We start from the raw sequence: 24,311 nt of genomic DNA on the forward strand, positions 1-24,311 counted from the left end.
AGTGGAGAGGCACAGAATCCAAGTTGCTGGAAGTCCAGTGTGAAGTTTCCACAGTCAGTGATGGTTTGGGGAGCCATGTCATCTGCTGGTGTTTGTCCACTGTGTTTTATCAAGTCCAAAGTCAACGCAGCCCTCTACCAGGACATTTTAGAGCACTTCATGCTTCCTTCCGCTGACGAGGTTTATGGAGATGTTGATTTCATTTTTCAGCAGGACCTGGCACCTGCCCACACTGCCAAAAGTACCAATACCTGGTTTAATGACCATGGTATCACTGTGCTTGATTGGCCAGCAAACTCGCCTGACCTGAACCCCATAGAGAATCTATGGGGAGAATCTATGGGGTATTGTCAAGAGGAAGATAAGAGACACCAGACCCAACAATGCAGACGAGCTGAAGGCCACTATCAAAGCAACCTGGGCTTCCATAACACCTCAGCAGTGCCACAGGCTGATCGCCTCCATGCCACGCCGCATTGATGCAGTAATTCATGCAAAAGGAGCCCCGACCAAGCATTGGTGCATATATATATGAACATACTGTAGCGTCCCCGCCTCACAGACAACACGGAACTTCTTCTCTTATTTGTAACTTTATTAAAGTCAACCCGAACATGTCACACTTCTTGTTCTTAACCCCGACACTCCTAACAACAACTTCGTCTTCTTCACTCCCCTTCCTCCTTCACCCCTGACCCGCTAACAAACCAGCCAATGAGAGCCTGTCATCCCACACAACCCCACAGCCATTGGTCTAGAACTGTCACATGCCCCACCCCGACCTGTTCACTGACCCTCGGGACATCTCAGAACTTATTTAACACAGTGTACTTAGCTGAACATAAGTCATAACGACCACATAGCAGTCAAACAGAACATAATCCTAACTACCAGTCCGTTACAATACTTTTCAGTAGGCTGACATTTCTATATTAAAAATATGTTTTATTGGTCTTATGTAATATTCTAATTTTCTGAGATACTGAATTTGGGGTTTTCATTAGCTGTAAGCCATAATCATCAAAATTAAAAGAAATAAACGCTTGAAATATTTCACTCTGTGTGTAATGAATCTATATAATATGACTTTCACTTTTTGAATTGAAATATCGAAATAAATGAACTTTTCCATGATATTCTAATTTATTGAGATGCACCTGTATGTGTTAACCTCTTCAATATGTCCATCAATCTGCCGCTGCCTCCTACTCTGACCTGCCTGTGGTTTGTTAGTGTTGTCTAACTGAGATTTTTTCTTAGTTCTTGCATAAGAACAAATCTCAGATAAGAAAACAAAACTAACCAGTTAGCTGTTACCCTTGTTGGGATTCACTATTGGTCAACAAGAGATGCATGTGTACACAAATCCTGATCACATGGCCATTTGTTCATAAAGACAAAGAAGGGCCGTTGAACTCAGTCTCCCTGGGGGTCCTTCACCTTTTCACACCTAGGTGTGGAACCTGCCCCATGAACCCAACATTCTTACTCACTTGTTATTGTCTGATTTTTAAAAGTTTGACTCAAATTCAACATTATATGACAGTTCAGAGCACAACCTCACTTTGCCCACGGCCCTTCTCACTGTTGCCTGGCACTTGACTTCCTGTTCTGTCCCCTTAGCGTACAGCATGCCCTTGCTGCTTTCATGTTTCCAAAATGGCGGTTGGCCACTCCAAAGATAACGCCCCTCCCCCCTTTGGAATGTTTACGACATTTAGCGGGCGTCAGAGAGATGGGTGCTGAGATATGCGTGTGTCTGTGTGTGTGTTGGTGCCAAGTTAGAGAAATAATGTAGAGTGGATGCAAAGAAAGACTGTGAAGAGCACAACAAACTAACATTAACTTTCAAATAACTTGTAACCAAAATATCACAGCAGCACAAATCAAACTTATAAACATCACAAGGAATCGAATAAACAGTCTTTGCTTAGCCTAGTATAATTATTAAGCCCAGTTGTGTTACCCGTCCATGGAAAGGGAAAAAGGGTTGCTGTGCTGTTCGAAGTTCTGTGAAGTCGTCTTGCTGGGTTGCGTCTCCTGTCTTTGTGGTTCTGCTGTGCGGTGCAGCGGTTTTGCTGTTCGTTGTTTAGGCCGGACCTCGTGTCGCGGCCTGAAGGTTGGTAGAGCTTGGATTAGGAGGAGGTTTCCTTGTTGAGGTGAGTGGAAAGCTGCACCTTTGAGCTCCTCTCGGAGGGTTGCGTTGAGTTGAGGAATCGAAAAGAGGAGTTGGACAAGCCAGACTTCTCCCCTCAGAGGAATCGAGGAAGAGCGGTGTGCTCCTCTCGAGGATGGTGTAAAAAGAGAATGAAGAGAGGGAGACCTGGCCTTATATTGGCTTGGTGACCTCATAGGTCATGGGGCCCAGAGTGACCAATAGTAGTTTAAACTTGTGTCCCCGGTCGGTTTTCACACCTCTGTGTGACGTTGAGGCACCCTGGGAGACGGAGTTCTGGAGGCTCTGGTTTTCTCCAGAACAAAGGACATGCGGCCTTAGGCTTTTGACTACACATGTAGGACGAACTGTAGTTCGTCCTACATGTGTAGTCAAAAGCCTCAAATACTAGGTCCGTGCAAAGGGACTCCGGGGAAGAAGTCAAGTCAGTAACATGTATTGATGAGATATTAATTTCTTTGATGTGATCAGGATTGAGAAGAGGAAGGAGAAGCTGGAAAAAGAAGCTCCGTGTGTCATGTGTCCCCCGACATTCTAGACCAGGGGTCGGGAACCTTTTTGACAATAAGTGCCAATGTAAAATTTTCTTGTTAATTAGTGTGCCATATCAAAAAAATTTTATATTAAGTTTTATTATTGAACCACATTAATATTTCCAACAGACATGTCATTTTATTCCATCCATATTGGCTATATATAGAACAACACTTTAAAGAAACATGTTTATCTCATTATGATTGCAATAATAAGTTTGTCATTAACCCCACCAACCACACTCATATTCAGAATTGCAAAATTGCTTCAAAGACTTTGAGAGAGTTGGCTTCCCATACCTGGACACTGCACGTTTGATCGATTCTCCCTTGTCTGCCTGATCTTTGAAACTTCTTTCGTGCTTTGTCTCAAAGTGGCGCTTAACACTGGACGTTCGGCACACAACATTTTCAAACGTGCACACAGCACGGTCCTTATGAAAAACAAAGCCACAGTCTTCTGCCCATGAGGGCTGAAATGCCCATGCCTTCAGTTTTTTAGCTAGCGGGCATTCCATCACCAATACACCTGAGCGGCTGCACTTCACGGAGATTCATGTGGGGAAATGCGAGCTGCGCCGGCTGGGAGGCTTCTTCTTATTATTATTTAATGGCGATTGGCATCCAGCCTATGGCGCATTACTGGCACCTAGTGGCTGGGAGGTGTTAACATCAATCAAGCTAAATAATACAGGCTGCGTGACGGCAAAACCTTTGAACATTTCTTTAATAAGTGTGCCAATGATTATGGCTCCGCGTGCCATCATTGGCATGCGTGCCTTAGGTTGCTGACCCCTGTTCTAGACCTATAGCAGCATAACTAAGAGCAGGTCTAAGGCAAGCCTGGACCGGCTCTAACTATAAGCTTTATCGTAAAGGAAGGTTTTAAGCCTACTCTTAAACGTACAGATGGTGTCTGTCTCCCGAACTGAAAGTGGGAGATGATTCCATAGGAGAGGAGCTTGATAGCTGAAAGCTCTTGCTCCTTCTCTACTTTTAGAAACTTTAGGGATAAGTAAGCCTGAATTCTGAGAGCGCAGTGCTCTAGTGGGTTGATAAGGTACTATCAGCTCTTTGAGGTATAATGGTGCCATATTATTAAGGGCCTTGAAGATGAGGAGGATAATTTTAAATTCTATTCTAGATTTAACCAGAAGACAGTGTAGCGAAGCTAATACTGGAGAAATGTGGTCTCTTTTCTTAGTTCTTGTCAGGACACGTGCTGCAGCATTTTGGACAAGCTGCAGAGTCTTTAACGACTTACTGCTGGAGCCTGATAATAAGGAATTACAATAATCAAGTCTGGATGTAACAAAGGCGTGGATTAGTTTTTCTGCATCTTTTTGAGAAACGACATGTCTGATTTTTGAGATATTACGCAAGTGGAAGAAGGCGGTCCTAGAAATTTGTTTTTGTTCAGATTTTATTGACAAGTATAACTGGGTGTCATCCGCATAGCAGTGGAAATTTACCGAGTGTGTCCTGATAATGTTTCCTAGTGGAAGCATATATAATGTTTAATAATCTTTATTGCTAATTAACTGTTGTAGTCTCTGTAATAAAATTTGATGGTCAATTGTGTCGAATGCTGCACTAAGATCTAACAGAACGAGGACAGACACACATCCCTGATCTGAAGCTATTAGAAGGTCATTAGTGACTTTTGCCAAGGCTGTCTCTGTGCTATGATTAGCTCTAAACTCCGACTGAAAGTCTTCATATACATTATTTTCGTGGAGAAACTCACACAGCTGATTGGCTACAACTTTTTCAAGGATTTTAGACAGGAAGGGCAGGTTGGATATCGGTCTGTAGTTGGCTAAAACCTCCGGGTCCAGGGTGTTTTTTTTGAGAAGGGGTTTGATTACAGCTATTTTAAAGGACTGTGGTACATATCCTGATGATAATGAGAGATTGATTGTGTTCAGTAACGTACTATCAATTAGGGGCAGAATTTCTTTAAGTAATTTTGTAGGAATGGGATCTAAAATACAAGTTGTTTAGAACATGAGATTATTTTGGTCAGCTGATCAAGGGTGATCAGAGAGAAGCTGTCTAAATAATTGGTAGGATGAGATTTCTGTTCTTGATGGGGTATTAGTGACAATTGAGGGCAGGAGATGTTTGATTTGATTTCTAATAGTTAGAATTTTATCATTAAAGAAGGTCATAAAGATATTGCTATTTAGGGATCGAGGAATACTGGGTTCGGTGGAGGTGTGACTCTCTGTAAGCCTGGCTACAGTGCTGAAGAGAAACCTGGGGTTGTTTTTATTTTCTTCTATTAATGTGGAGTAGTAGGCAGCTCTTGCTTTGTGGAGGGCCTTCTTATATGCTTTAACACTATTCTTCCAGGCTAGGAGATATTCAACACGGTTGCATGAGCGCCACTTCCTTTCTAGTTTTCTTGATGCTTGTTTTAATTCATGTGTCTTGGAATTATACCACGGAGCTAATTTACTATGTTTTACATGTTTCTTTTTTAGAGGCGCTATTGAGTTTAATGTTAATTGTAATGACTTTACAGAGCTATCGACGAGATGGTCAATCTCAGTGGAGCTAGGGTTTTTAAAGAATTTGTTGATTATATCGACGGACAATACGGGTTTAAATGTAATTGGAATTATTTCCTTAAATTTAGCTACAGCACTATCAGGTAGGCATCTAGAAAAGGAGTTTTTTATTAGTGGCATGTATTCTGATAATGAAAAATCGAAGGTTATTAAATTATGGTCTGATAGAATTGGATTACGCGGAAGTATTGTTAGATGTTCAATTTTGACACCGTATGATAGTACAAGGTCAAGTGTGTGGTTACAACAATGAGTAGGTTGGTGTACACACTGACTGAAACCAATTGAGTCTAGTACTGAAATAAATGCTACGCTAAGGCTATCATTATTATTATCAACATGAATATTAAAGTCACCAACAATAATAATTTTATCTTAGGTTTGATAAAAACTCAGGGAATAAACTACACGGTAAACTACAGCAAATATGATTGGCTGTTGGTGTTTCTTGGATGGGTGTGGAAGACTAAGAACAAGACTTTCAAATGAGTTGTAGCTTAGTTTAGGTTTAGGATTAATTGATAGACTAGAGTTAAAAATAGCAACAACTCCACCTCCTCGGCCAAATTCTCGGGGAACGTGTGTATTTATATGACTGGAGTAGATTAATTTAGGCTGACATCGGGATGCAGCCAGGTCTCAGTGAGGGACAATAAATCTATTTTTTGATCTGAGACTAGTTCATTAACTAAAATAGCCTTTGATGATAATGATCTTATGTTTAAAAGACCACATTTAAAAGTCTTTGTTTCTTGAGTTGTTGCAGAGGTTGTGTTAATTTGTATTAGATTTTTGTGTAGAATTCTCCCTCTGTTATTGTTTGATTTACATAATTTAATAGGACGGTGGACAGACACAATCTCTATGGGTTTGTGGTTGTGTGACTGATCCAGAGGGAGCACAGAGAAGTGTTTAGCACTGCAGCTCTGCGTCCTGGTCCCAACTCTGGGTTGTCATTTTATAGACTGAGTAATATTCCTAGATAAGAGAGCTGCTCCATCCCAAGTGGGATGAACGCCGTCTCTTATGCATTTTGTTAAAAGGGTTTGTCTTTACATTTTTCAGGACAGTCAGGCCTTCATCATTTATGCGTATGCATGGTCATGAGGAAGTTCTAAATTTGTTCGCAGAGTATGAACAAATTTAGGTACGAACATATTGATGAATCCCAGATTCATTCGTCAAACGTTCTTACGCACGGGTTAAGCACAGATCTGTGCGTATGCACTGTTAGTAAACTGTGTCGTTACTGAGAGTTTGGTCAGAAACATGCATACCAATAGCCTGTGTTCACCTCAGCAACAAACTGGACTGGTCCACCAACACAGACATCTTGTACAGGAGGGGCCAGAGTTGTCTCCATTTGGTGAGGCCACAGGTCCTTCGGAGTGTGCAAAACACTATTAAGGACTATTTCTTTACCAGATGGGGCTTACCAGGTTTCTTCTCTCCGATTGTGGGTCAGTGCAAAACCTGGATAATGGACTTGAGTCTAGGGCTGAAAAAATAATCAATTAAATTAATTTATATTGATAATAATAATAGTTGGTAGTAAATATCTTCATCAATTAATAGGTCAAGCTATCTGTTATAATATATAGCAAGCACTGTGACATCATCTCCTGAGGTGGGGGTACTAAGTCAGCCAATGCCTTGCCTTGTGTAGCTAATGTGAAAACGCTGTTTCGTTTCTGGACTAAATGTTTGCAAAATGGTGGAGACAAACACTACAAACAATACAGCAGAAACAAGTGTATGTAGCAAGGTGTGATCTAATTAGCAAATGAATAGCAGTGAAACCCCTGGCTAGAACTTATCTCACTCCACCATTGGATGAAACCCAGGCCTCACTTGTGATTGGCTGGTAGATCTGTTGCTATTGGTCACCCTGGGTCATTATAATACAGACTTGAGTAAACCCCTCCCTTACAAAAAGAATACTGATAATAATAATAATAATAACAATAAAAGTATTGTTACAAATTATAATTTATGTGTAATTATTAATAAGCCTATACCAAAAACGCTGCAGTTACTGAAGACTAAATATACTGATGTGATGCCTGATGTTATATGTTTAATATAAGTTAATTCTTTCTGGTGTTTTTCAATTGAGCATTTTAATGGAATACTAGTTTAATAACAACAATAGGACAATTAAAGTCAAAATTATGAGGCAATATCGGCAGAGTCAACAGCTTAGTATGTCATGGACATGTGAATATTGTGCTGAATTTGCCAGTATTTTGGAAGGACAAATGGTTGCGCAATAACACAGCTGATATGCTTTATGTGAAGCACAGTGTTTAGGTGTAAGCAGAAAGAATTCTCTTAGAAAACTGTCCAGTGGGGCCACTGTCTCAATTCTAATAGATTATCATGAGCTTGACAGACATGCAATGTTGACAATGTATCCTCAGATTTACCCTGAAAATTGTATCACTGAGGTTGACTTTTACAAAAGGGTAACAAATATGAATGTAACTCCATAGATGGAACTAGAGCAGAAAGGTCATATGTTTATGCTCAGTGGTGTGCAAACACTAACAGTTTTGAGGATCCCATCCTTGACCCTTTAACAGAACCACACCCAGCCATTATAAAGCAGTTCATTGTAAAGCACTCCAATGATGTTGCTCATGCGCTGGCGTGTACACACTACCTGCCAACAGCTCTCTTGAATTTCACTTTTAGCCTGTTTTTATTCAATTTTAGACAAATTCTTAACCTACACATCTGAATTATTAGGTGCTTTTTAATAATAACCTTGACTGGATTCGGGACTTTAGTCGATTGCACTTCAATTTAAGCTGTTTTAAGAACTATTGGGAGCTAAACCCAAGGCCTCAGCCAGCTCTACTCCGCGTGCTGAGCCAACTGAAGTTTAGTCCGTGGTAGGCAGGGATAAGCACAGCAGCAGGTGGGTTTGCAGCACCAAACATCTTAAGGAAATCCACCTTGAAAATAAGTTCGACCTCCTGGATCAACAGGAATTCCCCCCTCCAGCTCTACCTCCAGCAGAGACGCTCCTGACTGTAGGTCCAGTTCCTCCTCCGACGGCGTCGCTCCCGCCTCCAGGGCCAACAGAGATGCTCTCTAGCCCTCACGGTGTTGCTGCTGGCTGCAGGTCTAGCTCCTGCTCCAGCGGCGCCACTCCCGGCCTAACCCCTGGTGATGCAGCTTCCTCGCAAAATCAGGGAAAACGGTCACTGGGGACCAAGTTAGTCGCTACAAACCAACAGGCTCATACAAATAACACTGACCATAACCATCGCTCTCGACATCATGCCCCCTCTTCATGGCCTGGCTGTAAACAGTACTCCACTCGTCCCGTTATCCCGTCTCCGGTTCAGACCTCTGTGTCTCCTCCTCCTGCATCTCTCATCATCAGTGATTCCATAGTCAGACACATTAAACAAAAACTGCTGCAACTTACTGCTTCCCCGGTGCTACAGTTTTGGACGAAATTCAACAGATCACCTCTCTTCTCTGTAAACATCCTCACGCCAGAAGCGTCATCATCCATTGGCACGAACGACACCGCCCACCAAGAGTCCAAAATACTGAAGTATGATTTTAACTGTCTTTTTAATTAACTCAAGGACTGCAACAAATCCGTTTTTATCTCAGGACCGATCCGCTCTCTCCACCGAGGTGTAAGGCGTTGAGCAGGCTGCTTAGCCTCAACACATGGCTAAAGTCGGCATGTCCCTCCAACAACTTGGTTTTAATTGACAATTTTAATCTTTTCTGGGAGCGTGCCTTGTTTTTTAACAGAGATGACATTTACCCCAGTCTACGGGGCTCCTGTGCCCTAGCAGCAAACATTTTCCATGCTGTCTCCACCGCCAAACGCACCTGACTCGCAGCACACCTGGACACTACACCGGTCACTGAACATCACTCTTCCTCTCTGCCACTGACTCTCTCCGCCGCCGCTAGCTCCACTCTGCGGTGTAAAAGGGCATCACCACCCAGCGCTGTGTCAGATACTTTTAATATTCCTGTAGTTGTAACTTGTAGGTCGGTCAAGCCAAAAAAATCACACAGAAATTTTTTGAATCTCTTAGAGATTTGGGCGAATGCACCGATTTTACCTCCTGGCACAAATACTTCTAATGTAAGATCATTATCAAATAAGACTTTCATTTTTAATTCCAACGATCTCGTCAACCAAATTAACACAATCTGTCTGTCTTCACTAAATATTATTGCACCTGTGAAGGTTCGGTCTAAGTGCTCAGGAAAAAAACAGCCTTGGATAAATGAAAACATCTGAAATTGTAAAAGGGAGTGTAGGAGGGCATAGCGCTGTTGGAAAAAATCCAATCTTAATGTATATTACAATAACATGAAAGATTTACTGGGACAATATAAGACAATGATTAAGAATGCGAGAACAATTTACTTTTCACAACTTATTGCCACTCACCAACATAATCCAAATTTTTTATTTAAAACTGTGCATCAGCTGTTCAACCCAACACCTCCATGTTCCCCAGCTGAAAGCGATGCTGATTGTTTTTATCATATTTTACTGATAAAGTCGAGTCAATAAGAGCCTCTATTACCCCCAGTGCCACCCACAATGATGTCCTCGATTACCACCAACAAGCCGTTTTTAACCAGTTCTACCCTATCACTCTCTCGGAACGTTTAAAAACCAAATCACACATGAAAGTGTCTTCAAGCCCCATTGATATAATTCCAACAAAATGTTCACGTCAAGTACTGCAATCTGTTGGGCCCTGCTTGCTTTCAGTTTTTAACAGTTCCGTGTCTAATGGCCTTGTCCTTGATTATTTTAAAACTGTGTGTTTAAACCCCCTTTTAGAAAAACCTGGGCTGGATCCCTCCTATCCTGAAAACTACAGGCCAATTTCTAAGTTACTTTTTATATCGACATTTTTTGAAAAAACTGTTTCAATCCAACTACTGTCAGTACTAGAAAACAACAAAATCTTGAAAAGCTCCAATCTGGCTTCTGTAAGTACCACAACACTGAGACTGCCCTGCTCAGGGTTACCAACAACCTCCTAATGGCTGCTTATGACGGCATGTGCTCAATCCTGGTACTTCTGGACCTCAGTGCAGCATTTGACACAGTGGACCACAGCATTCTTTTAAACAGACTGGATCACTGGGTGGGGATATCTGGCACAGCGCTGGAGTGGTTTGCTTCATACCTGTCTAACCGGAATTTCTGTGTCTCTGTTAATAACTGTCTCATAATTTTTAACTCTAAAGTATGGTGTACCGCAGCGATCAGTCTTGGGGCCTATTTTATTTTTATATTTTTTTATTTTTTGTTCCCCTTGGGAACATAATTCATAGGCATGGTGTCTCATTAAAAATGTTATGCTGACAATACGCAGCTGTACTTACCTGTAAGACACAAAGACCCGGGCATGCTGAGTTCACTCATTAACTGCCTCTATGACATAAAAAACTGGATGTCTCAGAATTTCCTTCAGTAGAACTCGAACAAAATAGAGATTCTTGTTATTGGGCACATGGCAAAACAAATACTGCCATCTGCTGGTTCCCTATTGAACAATACAAAGCCTGTGGCAAAGAATCTGGGAGTCTGGTTTGACAAATAGCCAAGTTTTGAGCAGCACACCACTAAGCTTGTGCAATCCTGTTTTTATCACCTGAGAAATATTTCTAAAATACGATCCATGCTAACTTTTGAGGACACAGAGACGATTTTACATGCTTTTATCTCATCACGTTTAGATTATTGTAACAGCCTTTTTACCTGCCTGAGTCAAAAATCTATTGATCGACTCCAGACTGTCCCGAACTCAGCTGCCAGGCTTTTAACAAGAACTAAGAAACATGATCACATCACTCCTGTTTTAGCATCTTTACACTGGCTCCCTGTATGTTTTAGAATTGATTTTGAGATTTTACTGATCACTTTTAAGGCCCTTCATGGCCTCGCTCCCTGCTTCATCGCTGATCTTTTAGAATCATACACACCAGTACGCACGTTGAGATCCTCGGCTAGAGGTCTCTCATCTGTTCCGGAGGCCCGGCTAAAAACTAAGGGGGACAGAGCATTTGCAGTCCGGGCCCCGAGGCTCTGGAACAACCTGCATGAAGAGATCAGGTCAGCTGACTCAGTGAACTCTTTTAAGTCCCTTCTTAAAACACACTTTTATCGGAGAGCCTTTCCTTATTTTACCTGAGTCTTAACTTTCTTTATAACTGACTTCTTCATAACTTTTACTGAGAATCTTACACGGCACTTGTATTTATACACAAATGTATTTTACCTGTTTCTTCTAAACCTGATGTTTTATGACCTGTCTGTTTTTATGCTGCCTTTGTAAAGCACTTTGTAAACATATGTTTTGAAAAGTACTATATAAATAAAGATTATTATTATATTATTATTATTATTAATGTAATGAGAAAAGGTTCTGCATCCAACATGTTATTGCCCAAGTTTCCTGGCTTAATCCCCATACGAACAGACATTTCTATGGAAAGCCAGTAGAAGTTTGGAGCTTGCAGGGAACAGACAGTGTTTATAGACAAGATTGAAGAGGTGGGTTTTCATACCAGGGAAATAAACTATATCTAGCTCTTCAACCCTTGTACGTATGTACGTATTTAAAACAACCCTCATTGGAGAGCATTAAAATAAATGTTGTTTGCACTGTTTCTATCTTTTTTTTAAATAACATTGACCATTGCTAATGGTATACAATGTAATTCATTATAGCATAATTAATTGCACACAGCATCTATTCAAGCTACATTTATGATTCTATAATTATACTAAGCCTGATGTATTTATACCAGAGATTCCCTTAAAATGGAGTTAGTACCTTTTAGAAAAAAAGTTTACCCCCTGCACCATTGGTGAGTCAAACTAACCTGATTTGCATTTGTAAAGCTCACTTTTCATTTACATGTGAAAGCCTCCCCTATAGGGCCACAATCAATCACAATCCAGCCCCATCATATATCAAGGAGCTCATAACATCATATTGTCCAAATAGATCCCTTTGCTCCCAAAACACATTCGGACAGACGCTCACTGTCTTGGGCAGAATATAGTTCGCATTTGGGCGCTTGAATAGAGCACCTAACCACACAATGTTTGTTTATCCGTGATGCAATTAACTGATAATGTACACCTAAAAAAAATGCTTACCTTACCTGCATACTTTCAACTTCGTTCCTTGCAAAAAAAAACAAATATATAAATAAAACAGAGCACAAATAAAAGGTTTCATAAGAGATTTGTCCGACATTAACAGTGCTGGGTTATTTAGAAACTGGAAATCAGATTCATAATGGAACAGGCTATTGGAATTTCGGTGTTGTAAGTCAAGATATTTAGTTTTTTAATCCATGAAAATGTAATAATTATTTATAATAATTGATTTTAAATTCTGGTAAAAAAACGTACAAACCAACCAATGAGACGGACGGAGAAGCGAGGCAATTGCTCTGCTTCAACTTCCATTAGTCTTACCTCGTCATACTATGGAATATATAAATTATACCATTATGAACAGTCTTTTTATTGGTCCATTAATTAACTGTACAACAGGTTACTCAGCAGTTGATGTCTCCCTACAGACGCTGGGTGCTGCAGCAGATCCTCCATCAGTTCTCTGCTGTGGGCCACAGCAGGAAGCAGCCGCAGGGTGAAGCAGCACAGGCTGATAGTGAGAGGAGCCAGCAAGTTAGTGACCATCTGTCCAGGACTCTCCAGCAAGAGATAAAAGTGTGCTCTGATGCTGCCTGCCACTATTCCAGCAACTACAATGCCTGGTCCCACCGCATCTGGGTCCTACAGCACATGGCCAAGGGGAATGTCAAGGTAGGACAGAGAATAGGTGCCTTTATTTATATATTTTTAAGGATTAATTTAATGTAGTTTCATACTCATCAGCACAGAAATTTGTGTTTTCTCATCAAACTCTCACCTAACACACTTCAAACTTAGAATTGAACCCATTACTCCCTTTAGGACAGAGGTCTTCAACAGGGGGTCCTGTTGATTAAACAATTTTTTATATATTTTTTATTTTATTTTATTTTTTCCAACCAATTTTTTTCCCACACATTTAAATGTCTTTAAATACACATTAACATGAATCCAACATATTGTAGCGAACGGATAAATGGAGACAGAAGACGTTATCTTTCACTCAGCAATGCACTTATTCAGCGACACACAATAAAAACATGAATATATGAACCTGTGTATTATTTGAATAGCTTAGTATTGAATGCACAATAACAGGGTAGCTATGTTTATACATGGCACTAGGCCCAGTTTAATATAAAACACAATTTTATACAATATATATAGTAGGGGGTCCCTGCTCCATCTCTCCATCAGTTTGGGGGTCCTTGGCCTGAAAAATGTTGAAGACCCCTGATATAGGATATTTTTAGTAACAATGCCATGCACCAACAGGCACATTTTGAATGCGTAAAAATATAATAGCTAATTTTACATTTGATTATATTCATTTATAAATCAATGTCAAACATGTCCAACTCTGACGTGGCATTTTGTTAATCATTAAACAAATATAGCGCTTTCCTAGTCTTGATGACCACTCAAAGCGCTTTACAGTACAGTTTGCTATTCACTCATTCACACACACATTCATACAGTTTTTATATTACCACCACTTTATTTTTCTATGAGGGGCAATTCAGGGTACAGCATCTTGCCCAAGGACACTTCAGCATGCAGATGAGGAAGACTTGGAATCGAACTATTGACCTTCTGGTTGAGGACGACTGCTCTACTACTCAGCCACAGCCACCAAACAAGCACAAACGTGTTTGTGATTGCCTACGAAAGTTATTTTGCCCCCTGAATGTCCATGTTGTTAGTAATATTTTTAAATAAAAAAACACTCTGTTAATGACCAAAGCCAGAAGAACTCAGAACATTTACGTACTGTAACCCCACACTCTATGAATACAGCCATAGCCCTCTTTAGAGCTGTCACTATTGAGTTTATCCCTCGGTATTAGGTTTAACCCATGATATGTTACCATGGCTATTTACTCTCCAACACAAAACTTTGTCTTTGTTCATGGTTAACTCAGTTTACTTTGTATAAGCACCTGTCTCTTCATAGTCTTAAAACCCAGTCGATATTGGATGATTGTGAGAGGCTCACTCAACAAGCGAGGTTGTTTAGAGATGATCAGAATTTGATGGTCTCCCCCGATCATGTTCTCCGTTAAAGATATAGATTCACTTGAGGGAATTCAGTGTCTTTTGCATGTCCTCACTGTCAAACTACAAGTCTCACTATTTTAACTAACATTCAAAGCACTTAACATTGTCAGGTTACAACCTTAGAAAATCATAGATAAACCCAACTGTTCACACAACAAGCAAGTGCAACTCCCTCCTATCTGGAGGAAACCTTTAGCTGAGTAGAGAGGTGTGTGGAAAAAACTGAGAGAGAAGTGGTCAGTGCATGATGGCAGATTCCTCAGCAGTCTAGGCCTATAGCAGCATAACATAGCAGCATAACATAACTCTATCAAAAAGGAACGTTTTAAGTCAAACCTTAAATGTAGATGGTAAATGGTTTGTATTTATATAGCGCTTTTCTAGTCTTGATGACCACTCAGAGCGCTTTCCAGTACAGTTTCTCACCCATTCACACACATTCATACAGTGCATCAATGTGCAACACTTGTTTTCTATGACAAGGGGCAATTCAGGGTTGAGTTTCTATTTACTCACCAGGAAAGGCCCATTGAGATTAAGAATCTCTTTTTCAGGGGAGACCTGGCCAAGATAGACATCAGCACAGATAAAAACATAGTTACAAACAAAAGTAAGCACAACCTAAAACAAGATCAAAAGAACGAAAAAAGATTATAGCTTCACAACCAGGTAAGTTAAAAACAGCAACATCTTATAGAATCTGCCTCCAGTGAGATTAATTCCTTCTGCAATAAATTCCAATATGCAGGTGCAGAATAAGCAAAAGCCATTTTCCTAATTTCTGTGCGGACATTTGGAACATAGAGTAAAAAGATGTTCTGAGAATGCAGAGAGTAATGTCCAATACGTTTCTGCGTAATGCAGCCAAACAGGAAATGAGGGAGCAGGCCCAGAATCAACTTGGGTGGTCAGAGCAGGCCATCCTACCTGAGAATATAACTCAGTGATAAGTCAAAGCTTTACAATTTGTAATAAATCTCAGGGAGGCATGGTAGGCTGAGTGAAGTTTACTCTGCCAGGCAGATTTATGCATATAAAGGATCATTATCAAGTACAGATAAAAAAGTTGCAGCAACAAGTCACATTTCTTACAGGTGCTGCAAATGTGGCTTAAAAGTGGGGGACTCATCAATCAGAATACCCAGATATTTATAAGAATTAACCACCTCTATTTCTCTTCCATCAAGAGTGACCACTGGAGGGATAGCTTGTGGTCTATTCCTAGAAGTAGTAAACAGCATAATTTTTGTCATGTCTGTGTTAAGAACAAGTTTCAGCTGAAGTAAGGTACTTTAAACAAAACTCTATTTGCAAGGGTTCCACGACCTGTACAAGAGTTGCCGCAGAGCTATATACAACAGTGTCATCAGCATAAAAATGAAAATTAGCATCAGACACATTTTGACCCACAATATTTATAATAATAATAAATAAGAACAGACCGAAAACAGAAAATATCAGTGTCTTGCTATGGACACTTAGGCTCGCAAATGGGGAAGAATGGGATCGAACCACCGACCTGTATTTAGCTGGCAAACTAGAAAGAAAGGTGTTGATACACAGCTAAGTATGTATGGACAACGAATAGAGCAAGTGAAAGTCATCAGGTTTTGGAAAGTGTGGTTTGACACTCAGCTCACATGGAATGAACATATACACAACATACTCTCCAAATGTAAAACAATAATTAATGTGATAAGACGTCTAACAGAATGGGGAGCGAGCAGGTTGTCAATGAGAAATATCTATGTAGCGCTCGTTAGATCTGTGCTAGACAATGGTTGTATCTCTTATGGTTCTGCATTGATAAAGAAGTTGGAGGTTGTGCAAGCTCAAGCTTTGAGACTCTGCTGTGTTGCTTTCAAAACATCGTGTCTACTGTTCAGGTTGAGATGGGTGAAATGCCTTTGCATCTTAGGCGAAAACAGTTGATAATGAATTACTAGGCAAATCTTCAGAGGCATTCTGAAGATAAAAACATCCATCAACAAAGGTACTTCTTCTATGTTGGTAGAGTAAAGCAGCCAAGAGCCAGTGTTTTGTGTGGAGCAGTATAAAAGTAGCCAGATACATTCACATCAGAGAAGTTATATCCCTACTGTACCATTGTCACTAACACCACCCTGGCAGTTCCCCTCAGTGTCTATTGATTAGACATCTATTGAAGGACGTAAAGATTGACAATATAGCAGTTTTGTTGGAACATAGATTGTAAACATTATACGAAACATTTATATTAGTATATACAGATGGATCCAAATATCCTATTACAGGAAGAACCGGTTTTGGTTTCAGTATACCAGACTTAAAAGTTTCAGTGAACAGGAGAACCTCCGATCATTTGTCAGTTTACACAGTAGAGATGGTAGCGATTGCGGCAGCATTACAGTGGGCAGAAGAGTTAACAATCAGGAAGTTTTTTAGCAAAATAACCTTTCCTTGATAAAAATACAATAGAACTCATTCCATCCATGAACAACCAATTATAATGAGAATAGCTCCACGCCGAACCAATCATGTGGCTGGAATAGAGTAACAGCCACGCCAGGTTAGGTTGTTGCACACAGCACACAGTGTGCAACACAGTGTTTTAACTTCAATGTTTCAGAAGAAGCAACACCCTGTTTATCCAGGAACATAAATATGAATTAAGCAGGTTTTTATAAAGATCAGTTCTAAGTGTGAGTGAGTAGAAAACAGCAGAGGAGCGCTGCCAAGGGGGGGCCAGGCGGGGCCCTCTTGATACAGTAAAGGCTATAACCAGAGTTTGTCCTTTCAAGCCTTAGATGCAGCAAACAAGTCTAAACTGAATGAATGTCAAATCAGTTTTGGAGAGCACTAACCACTGTCATAGACTTACAGTTGTAGTCTCATTTTTATTTTGTAAATTACAGCACACTTGTTATAACAGTAACAGTCTGTAATATTTTTTAAAGCACTTTCTAAATAAAAAGGGAGTTCATATTTTGCATTGAGGTGCATTCGAATCGTTGACTGCAGAATTGTAATAAAATAGTGAGGCTAGTGAAAAGGCACACCTCTTCTACTGCAGCTGTGCACACCAGTACTTCAGGAGTGGGAGCGAGAAAAAACAGATAATGACAACAAAAAATGTTTAAGAAAACTCGAGCAACAGCGTTACACCCCAACGGACAAAGCCCTAGGTTAAAAAGATGAGGACATTGTTGAAAAGAAGGGTCAGAGGAATTCGAAAGTGTGGAGGTTTCCTGTCCTCGCGGTCACTGACGTCGGCCTCCGCGTGCCGCGTGCTCAGGAGCGCCACGTTCCTGTTTTTCTTTGGGATGTAGGACACCAGAGTGGCGGTGGGCATGGATGAGAACACCTCTCTTCCCTTGACCGCGAGCAGCCCGTCAGCCAGTCGGCTTTCCGGTGTAGACTTGCATCTTCCAAGAGTAGCTGGATTTTGCATCGCCACCCACGACTTGATCCCGTATTTCGCCGGCTTGCTGGGCATGTACTGTCGGAAAGGACACCGGCCTGGGGAGAAGAAGAGAAGAAGAGGAGGAGAGGAGATGAGGACGAGGACTAGCAGCCGCTATCTAGCTATAGCTACATAACATAATAACATAACATAATAATAATATTTTAAAAAACGAAAAAAAAGAATAACCTCTGAATGGAACCAGTTGCTCGTCCACGGCCACTTCAAGCCCCGGGTTGTAGAGGCGCGGCAGCCGCGCCACCCATGCGTCCCAGACCTCTCGCACGGCCGCCAATTTGTCCGTGGCGTGTCTCGTCTCACAGTCGTCGAAGCACAGCAGTCTGGACCCTCCCGATTTGTCATCTCCAGGATGATGTTCTCTACCGTCGGCATGACGAACAGGCGGAACGTCGAGGCTAGGTCACCGGCGCGGGACGTCGCGTGCATCGTGGGGCCCGGGGGGGACCCCGATGGGCGTAGCAGCGGCGCTTTGAGCCACAGCAGAGGAGGAGGAGGAGTCCTCCTCTTGGTCGTACGCCCCCGAGGACCATGTTATTTCTCCATTTCTTGACAGGAAGGTCTCTCTTTCCACGAGTCCGGTGGTGGTGGTGGTGATGCCATGGTCTTGTCCTTCTTCGTCTTCTTCCAAGGATGACGAATCTGCAGCAGCATCACCCACTGGGTCGTAGTCTTGGTCTTCTTCTCGGTCTGCCTCTCCATCTGCTTCTCCGTCTGCTTGTCCATCTGCTTCTCCGTCCGCTTCTCGGTCTTGCTCTTCCGCGTCCTCTTCGGGTTCAGAGGATTGTTGCTGGGAGAATAGCTGTTGGAGAACCTGTTCTCTGGTGAAACGCGCTTGACGTGACATCGTGACGGGAGAATGGCACACGGAGAAACACACCGGCTTCTCTGTGGGTCTAATATACCCCCCAGAGATTACAATTGGAATCAGCTGTGGGTCTAAATGACCCCACAGAGAAACACACCGGCCTCTCTGGGGGTCTAAATGACTCCCCAGGAGAATCGAGAATGACAATCCATTGGTCTCAATGACCCCAGGAGAATTGGATAATGACAATCCTTGGGTCACCCTAACCCTGGCCGGCCAGGGCTTGCGGATGATCGCACGCACGCACGCGCGCACGCACACACACACACACACACACAGACACACACACAGACACAGACACACACACTCTGGGTCAATCCCAGAGTGCGGCCTAGAAAACTCTGATATACGCTCAAACAGAGTAGGTTGCCATCCACTACTAGACCGAACATAGAAGAAGGAAAAGCTGTCATATATCAAGGGTAATAGGAGATACAGTACTCAATGGGGAAGTAGGATATTAAAACACACAGTAGATGGCGGTAATGCACCCTGATGTTGGTTGCCACCATCCAATAAACCAAATAAAGAAGAAGTTTATGCAGTAGATGGCGGTAATGCACCTCGATGCTGGTTGCCACCCGCCAATAAACCAAACAAAGAAGAAGTATGATGTGATGCAAGTCTCGAAGATTACAAGCCAAGTCCAGCAAGAGGCAGCTTGGGCCTAAGCCAGAGCTGACCTCTGTGGAACAAGGGAACCCCATCAGAACAGCGAAAGTTGGACTGGCGTTCGGAGGAGGCAGCACACTGTCCTAGGGCTGTTACTCAGGAAAAACGGGTAATGGGCAATGAAATGGGAGGGCAAAGAGAAAAGGAAGATTGGAAGCTAGAAGAACATGTGAAAAATGGGAGTGAGCAACATCCTGCTCAGAGCAACCTACAATGTCCTTTCTTCACCCAAAAACCTCCAGCAATGTCTAATTGAAGATCTATCCTGCCCACTATGCTCAATTTCAGCTACCCTCAGACACATCCTCACTGGTTGTTAAGTAAGTCTCTCCCAAGGTTGGTATATGTGGAGACACAACCAAGTACCCAAATGTCTGGCAGCAGAGAGAACTGCTACCAATTCCTTGCCCTCCAAAACATCAAGCCCAGTTCCAAGGACAACTTTTGTCTGGGAAGGGGAACAGGGCCAGAGTTGGCAAGTAATGATATTCAAGCAACAAAAAACAAATACCAAACTTTTTTGAGGTCTTGATGACATTGTAACTCTGGTGAGAAATTGACCAATACACCGTGTTTTAAGCCTAAATGTCTGCTGATATCTTCCGGCGAGGTGCATTAAGGGGCTGTTGGAAATGCTAACGTGCGCAAGCTAAGCCACTTGTGGTGGACTTTTAGGCTTAAAACACGCTGTAAATGACCTTGTTTCAACTTGAACATGGATGGCAGGGCCCCCACCCAACGGCATAGTGATCAGTAGATAATGAGTGAAGTTTAATTTCTGCGTGAACTATACCCTTAATATCTGTGATTGTGTGACCCAAAAGTGTGATTTGATACAGAATTACCCAGTAGTGAAGGGCATGGGCGCGAAAAAAAACACATCCCGAAAATGACGAAAGCTTAACAGTCGAGAATATCGTCGTATTTCATATGAAATGTTTGCGAGACCTGGACATGCTGCAAATATCAGCAATATCTGAGAGTGGGGAGCAGAAAGCCCAGGAGCAACAGCTTGAGGAGTTGGTGGTCGAATGCACCTTGTTATTAGCGGTCTGCTTGTAAACTGAGAGAAGAAGGAAGGAGGAACACGACCGATTGTATGAAGCACCTGGGGTCACACAGGATACATTTAAGAGTAGAGGGACACACCCGTGTTTGACTGCTTGCGTGACTCCGTGCCAAGCACATCAGCCGGCGGCGTGGGAATCCCTGGCCTTGGCCATGAAGCTTGAAGCTGGAGTATTTTGCTGTATTAAGCACAAAAACTGTTTTTAATTGTTAAATTATTTTAGTTGGGTTAGGTTTTATTGATTAATTGATTTTTGTATATTTAAATGAAGCACTCTTTAAACTGTTACGATAACAGGAGGGGCACTGCTCATGCGGCAACCAGCAGCCGGTGTTTGTTCTTTGATATTTTGAAGTGTGTTTTAAACGTTATTCTGTGTGTGATCCTGTCTGATACTGTCTCTTTTATGTCTGTGAGGTTGTTTTCATTTGTATTATTTAAAAGCCTTGGAGGGGAGGTATGCTTGCACATCAACCGCAGATGGTTCAGTAATGTCACTGTGCGCGAGCAGTTGTGCCTCCCTGACATTGAGTTACTGTCTGTATCTGTAAGGCCGTTTTATCTCTCGAGGGAATTCCCCCAAATAGCCGTCATTGTTGTTTACATTTACCCTAAGGCTGACAACAAAACAGCGGCCGACACTATTTTTAAAGTGACACAGAGATTGCAGTCCATCTCCCCTGATGCCCAAACTTTATATTTGGTGATTTTAATTGCTGCAATCTCAAGAAATGTTTGAACAGCTTTATCAATATGTCACTTGCCCAACACGTCATAAGATTTATGTTATGGCTCAATTTGGGGGTTTACAAGTCTAAGGTCGGGCCTGCACTGGTTTCCTTAGATCATAACTCTGTACACCTCCTGCTTGTGTACCGACCTGTGCTGAGGAGAGAGCAAACTATCAACAAGGATGTCAAGGTCGGGACTAAGGACAGTTCTCTTGCTCTCCAGGGGTGTTTTGATTGTGCGGACTACTCTGTGTTTTTTTTGACTGACAGGTCACAGTGTGTGAGAGGTAATGGTTGCTCTCCAACAAGCTCCACTCATCCACCGGTTTCGCTCAAGGTTGTTGTCTCTTGCCCCCTGCTCTTTATCATGTACATTAACGAAAATAGCAGTATTCATAAAAACAGACACATCTTAAAGTTGGCTGACGATTCAGGGAATGTTAGTCTTCTGGAGGGGAAGGGAGCAGGATCATGGGCCAGTGCTGGATGATTTTGTGTAATGAGTCTTACCTCCACTTGAATGTCTCAAAAAACGAAAGACATGGTTATTGTTTTCAGGAAGTCATCGCCAAGCTCCTTGCCGTCATAAAAGAAGTTGCTTTATATATTAAAAAGTCTTTTTTTTCTGAGGAAAATTAACTCTTTTCATGTCTCTTCTGAGATGATGACTCTCTTCTACAGAAGTTTTATTGAATCTGTTCAGTATTGTTGCTTGGTTTGGAAGCTTCAATCTGGCAAATATAACGAGACTAGGGACCCTTGTTAAAATCGGCAGTAAGATCACACAGAGCAGTCAGGCCATGCTCTTTGTCATTTATAACAGGCAGGTCCTTCGGAGGGAAAATGCTAATTTAGACTGTTGGGATCAACCTCTCAAGAGGGAGTTCAAACTTTTGCCCTCAGGGCGCTGATAAAAGACTTCATGTCTCTTTTATCACAAGTGCTATTAATATGCTTAAAGCGATAAGCAGTTAGCTTGTTTTTCTGAAAAAATTGGGCTATTCTGTTTTGCATATTTGTAAGTGATAGGAATTTTCCATTTTCCTGTACTTGCTGTTGTTGATGTCTGTTTTTGTCTCTATTAACTTAAATTTCAACTTCCAATTTTCTGTTTTATTGTTAACTGTTGTTTTGTGCATTTTAAAGAAAAAAGTAGTGCTATGAATGACTCCCGGCAGACAATCAGTGATTCTTCTGTCCCTCATATGTGTGTTCTGTTTAACTGTGTGACAGCACCACCTTGTGGTAGTGTAGGTACATAACCATATCCAGGTAATGTGTTTTCAATCAATCAATCAAATTTTATTTGTATAGCCCATATTCACAAATCACAATTTATCTCATAGGGCTTTAACAAGGTGTGAAATCCTCTGCCCTTAACCCTCAACAAGAGTAAGGAAAAAATAAAAATAAAAGGGTAAAAAGAACCTCAGAGAGCCACATGTGAGGGATCCCTCTCCCAGGACGGACAGAAGTGCAATAGATGCCACGTGTAAAGGAGAACATCGGAAAGATAAGGTTATTTGCAGCATTGATTAGAATAAACACTGTAGTATAATGGAAGGTCAATGAATTGATGGATTATTGTCAGTAATGGTCGAGTATCTGAGTAGACATTTTGTAAATCAAGCAGTCTTGTTGTAATCATAGACCATGGTCAGCAGCCACCACGATCATGATCCACCATCAAGATCGGATGCCACTATAGTCCACAGTCATTGTCCACTGCCGCCATCAGGATCCACCATCAGTTGCCACCTCGATCGTGGTCCACCACCATTATCAGATGCCAGCACGATACAGGATCCGCCATTATTATCACGATCAGGCAGCACGATACAGAATCCGCCATACAGGATCCACCATTACGATCACGATCTCTGATTTGCGATCCACCATCATAATCCATGATGTGGCCGCAGCCACAGCCCTGGATCTGCGGGCGATAAGGCAAAGGGTCTCTGGGGAAGAAGTCAAGTCAGTAACATGTATTGATGAGATATTAATTTCTTTGATGTGATAAGGAGGGAGAAGAGGAAGGAGAAGCTGGGAAGAGAAGCTCTGTGTGTCATGTGACCCCCGACATTCTAGACCTATAGCAGCATAACTAAGAGCAGGTCCAAGACAAGCCTGGACCGGCTCTAACTATTAGCTTTATTGTAAAGGAAGGTTTTAAGCCTACTCTTAAATGTACAGATGGTGTCTGCCTCCCGAACTGAAAGTGGGAGATGATTCCACAGGAGAGGAGCTTGATAGCTGAAAGCTCTGGCTCCTACTCTACTTTTAGAGACTTTAGGGACGACAAGTAAGCCTGAATTCTGGGAGCGCAGCTTTGCTACCTTTGTAAGGGTCGAGGTGTAAATCCCCCCGGAAGTAGTTCATGGTTAGTTTTATTTGTGTCAGCTCTACGTATAAGCTGTGCTTATTCTTCTTGCGTGCTAACACATCGTCTGTAAGTATTGTTGTCAGACTAATTGTGTCCTTATAACTATCAATCAATCAAATAACTAGTGGGTTATCTTGCCATATGTTTATGCTGGATTAAGTTTACTACGGCAGTATTGCAGAGCGGCTATGCTAATCTAACGTTTATCGCTGTGTCTTCTGAGATATGAGCCGCCGTGTGTTTATTATTTAAATAGCTCTGTGAGCCAGATTGTAATTTGCCAGTTCTGTATTGTTTTTACGCTTTCACCAACTCATTAAACTTCATGAAAGTTGACATCCTCGTCGCAGAGTTTTTATGAAAGTGTTAAACCGGTTGGATAGTGTGATGGAAATTTAAGCTGGTGAGACTTCTGAAATAAAGAGATTTGAGAATAGTAGTCTTTTAAGTATACTTTATTCCTTGCAAGGAAGGTCAGACAATCATACAGCATGCGAAGAGAATTCTGCAGAGGGAATGACAAAGAAACAGTTGCAGTTGTGTGCTTTTTATGCAGATGCAGTGAGGAGATGTGTGTGTGTGTGTGTGTGTGTGTGAAGAGTTGAACTGCGTGT

General features: G+C 41.7%; 1 protein-coding gene and 1 long non-coding RNA gene across 4 annotated transcripts in view; one reads left to right on the top strand and one right to left on the bottom strand.

Annotated features, from left to right (window-relative positions):
- ptar1 (protein prenyltransferase alpha subunit repeat containing 1) overlaps nt 1–24,311 on the top strand; it is a 72,100-nt gene that overhangs the window by 21,168 nt on the left and 26,621 nt on the right. For all 3 annotated transcript variants that reach the window (XR_004614949.1, XR_004614950.1, XM_034595801.1), the window contains one exon: nt 12,882–13,125. Coding sequence is in view for 1 of the 3 variants with exons in the window: in XM_034595801.1 (XP_034451692.1) it covers nt 12,882–13,125 (244 nt within the window). In the remaining 2 variants the exon portion in view is untranslated. The remainder of the gene's footprint in view (nt 1–12,881; nt 13,126–24,311) is intronic.
- Nucleotides 545–18,972, bottom strand: LOC117767928. Its single transcript, XR_004614964.1, has 3 exons — nt 18,962–18,972; nt 16,945–16,949; nt 545–812 (listed from the first exon to the last, which is right to left on the bottom strand). It is a non-coding gene; the product is annotated as an uncharacterized LOC117767928 (long non-coding RNA).

Source organism: Hippoglossus hippoglossus, chromosome 9, assembly GCF_009819705.1.
Source record: "Hippoglossus hippoglossus isolate fHipHip1 chromosome 9, fHipHip1.pri, whole genome shotgun sequence".
Classification (NCBI taxonomy): domain Eukaryota; kingdom Metazoa; phylum Chordata; class Actinopteri; order Pleuronectiformes; family Pleuronectidae; genus Hippoglossus; species Hippoglossus hippoglossus.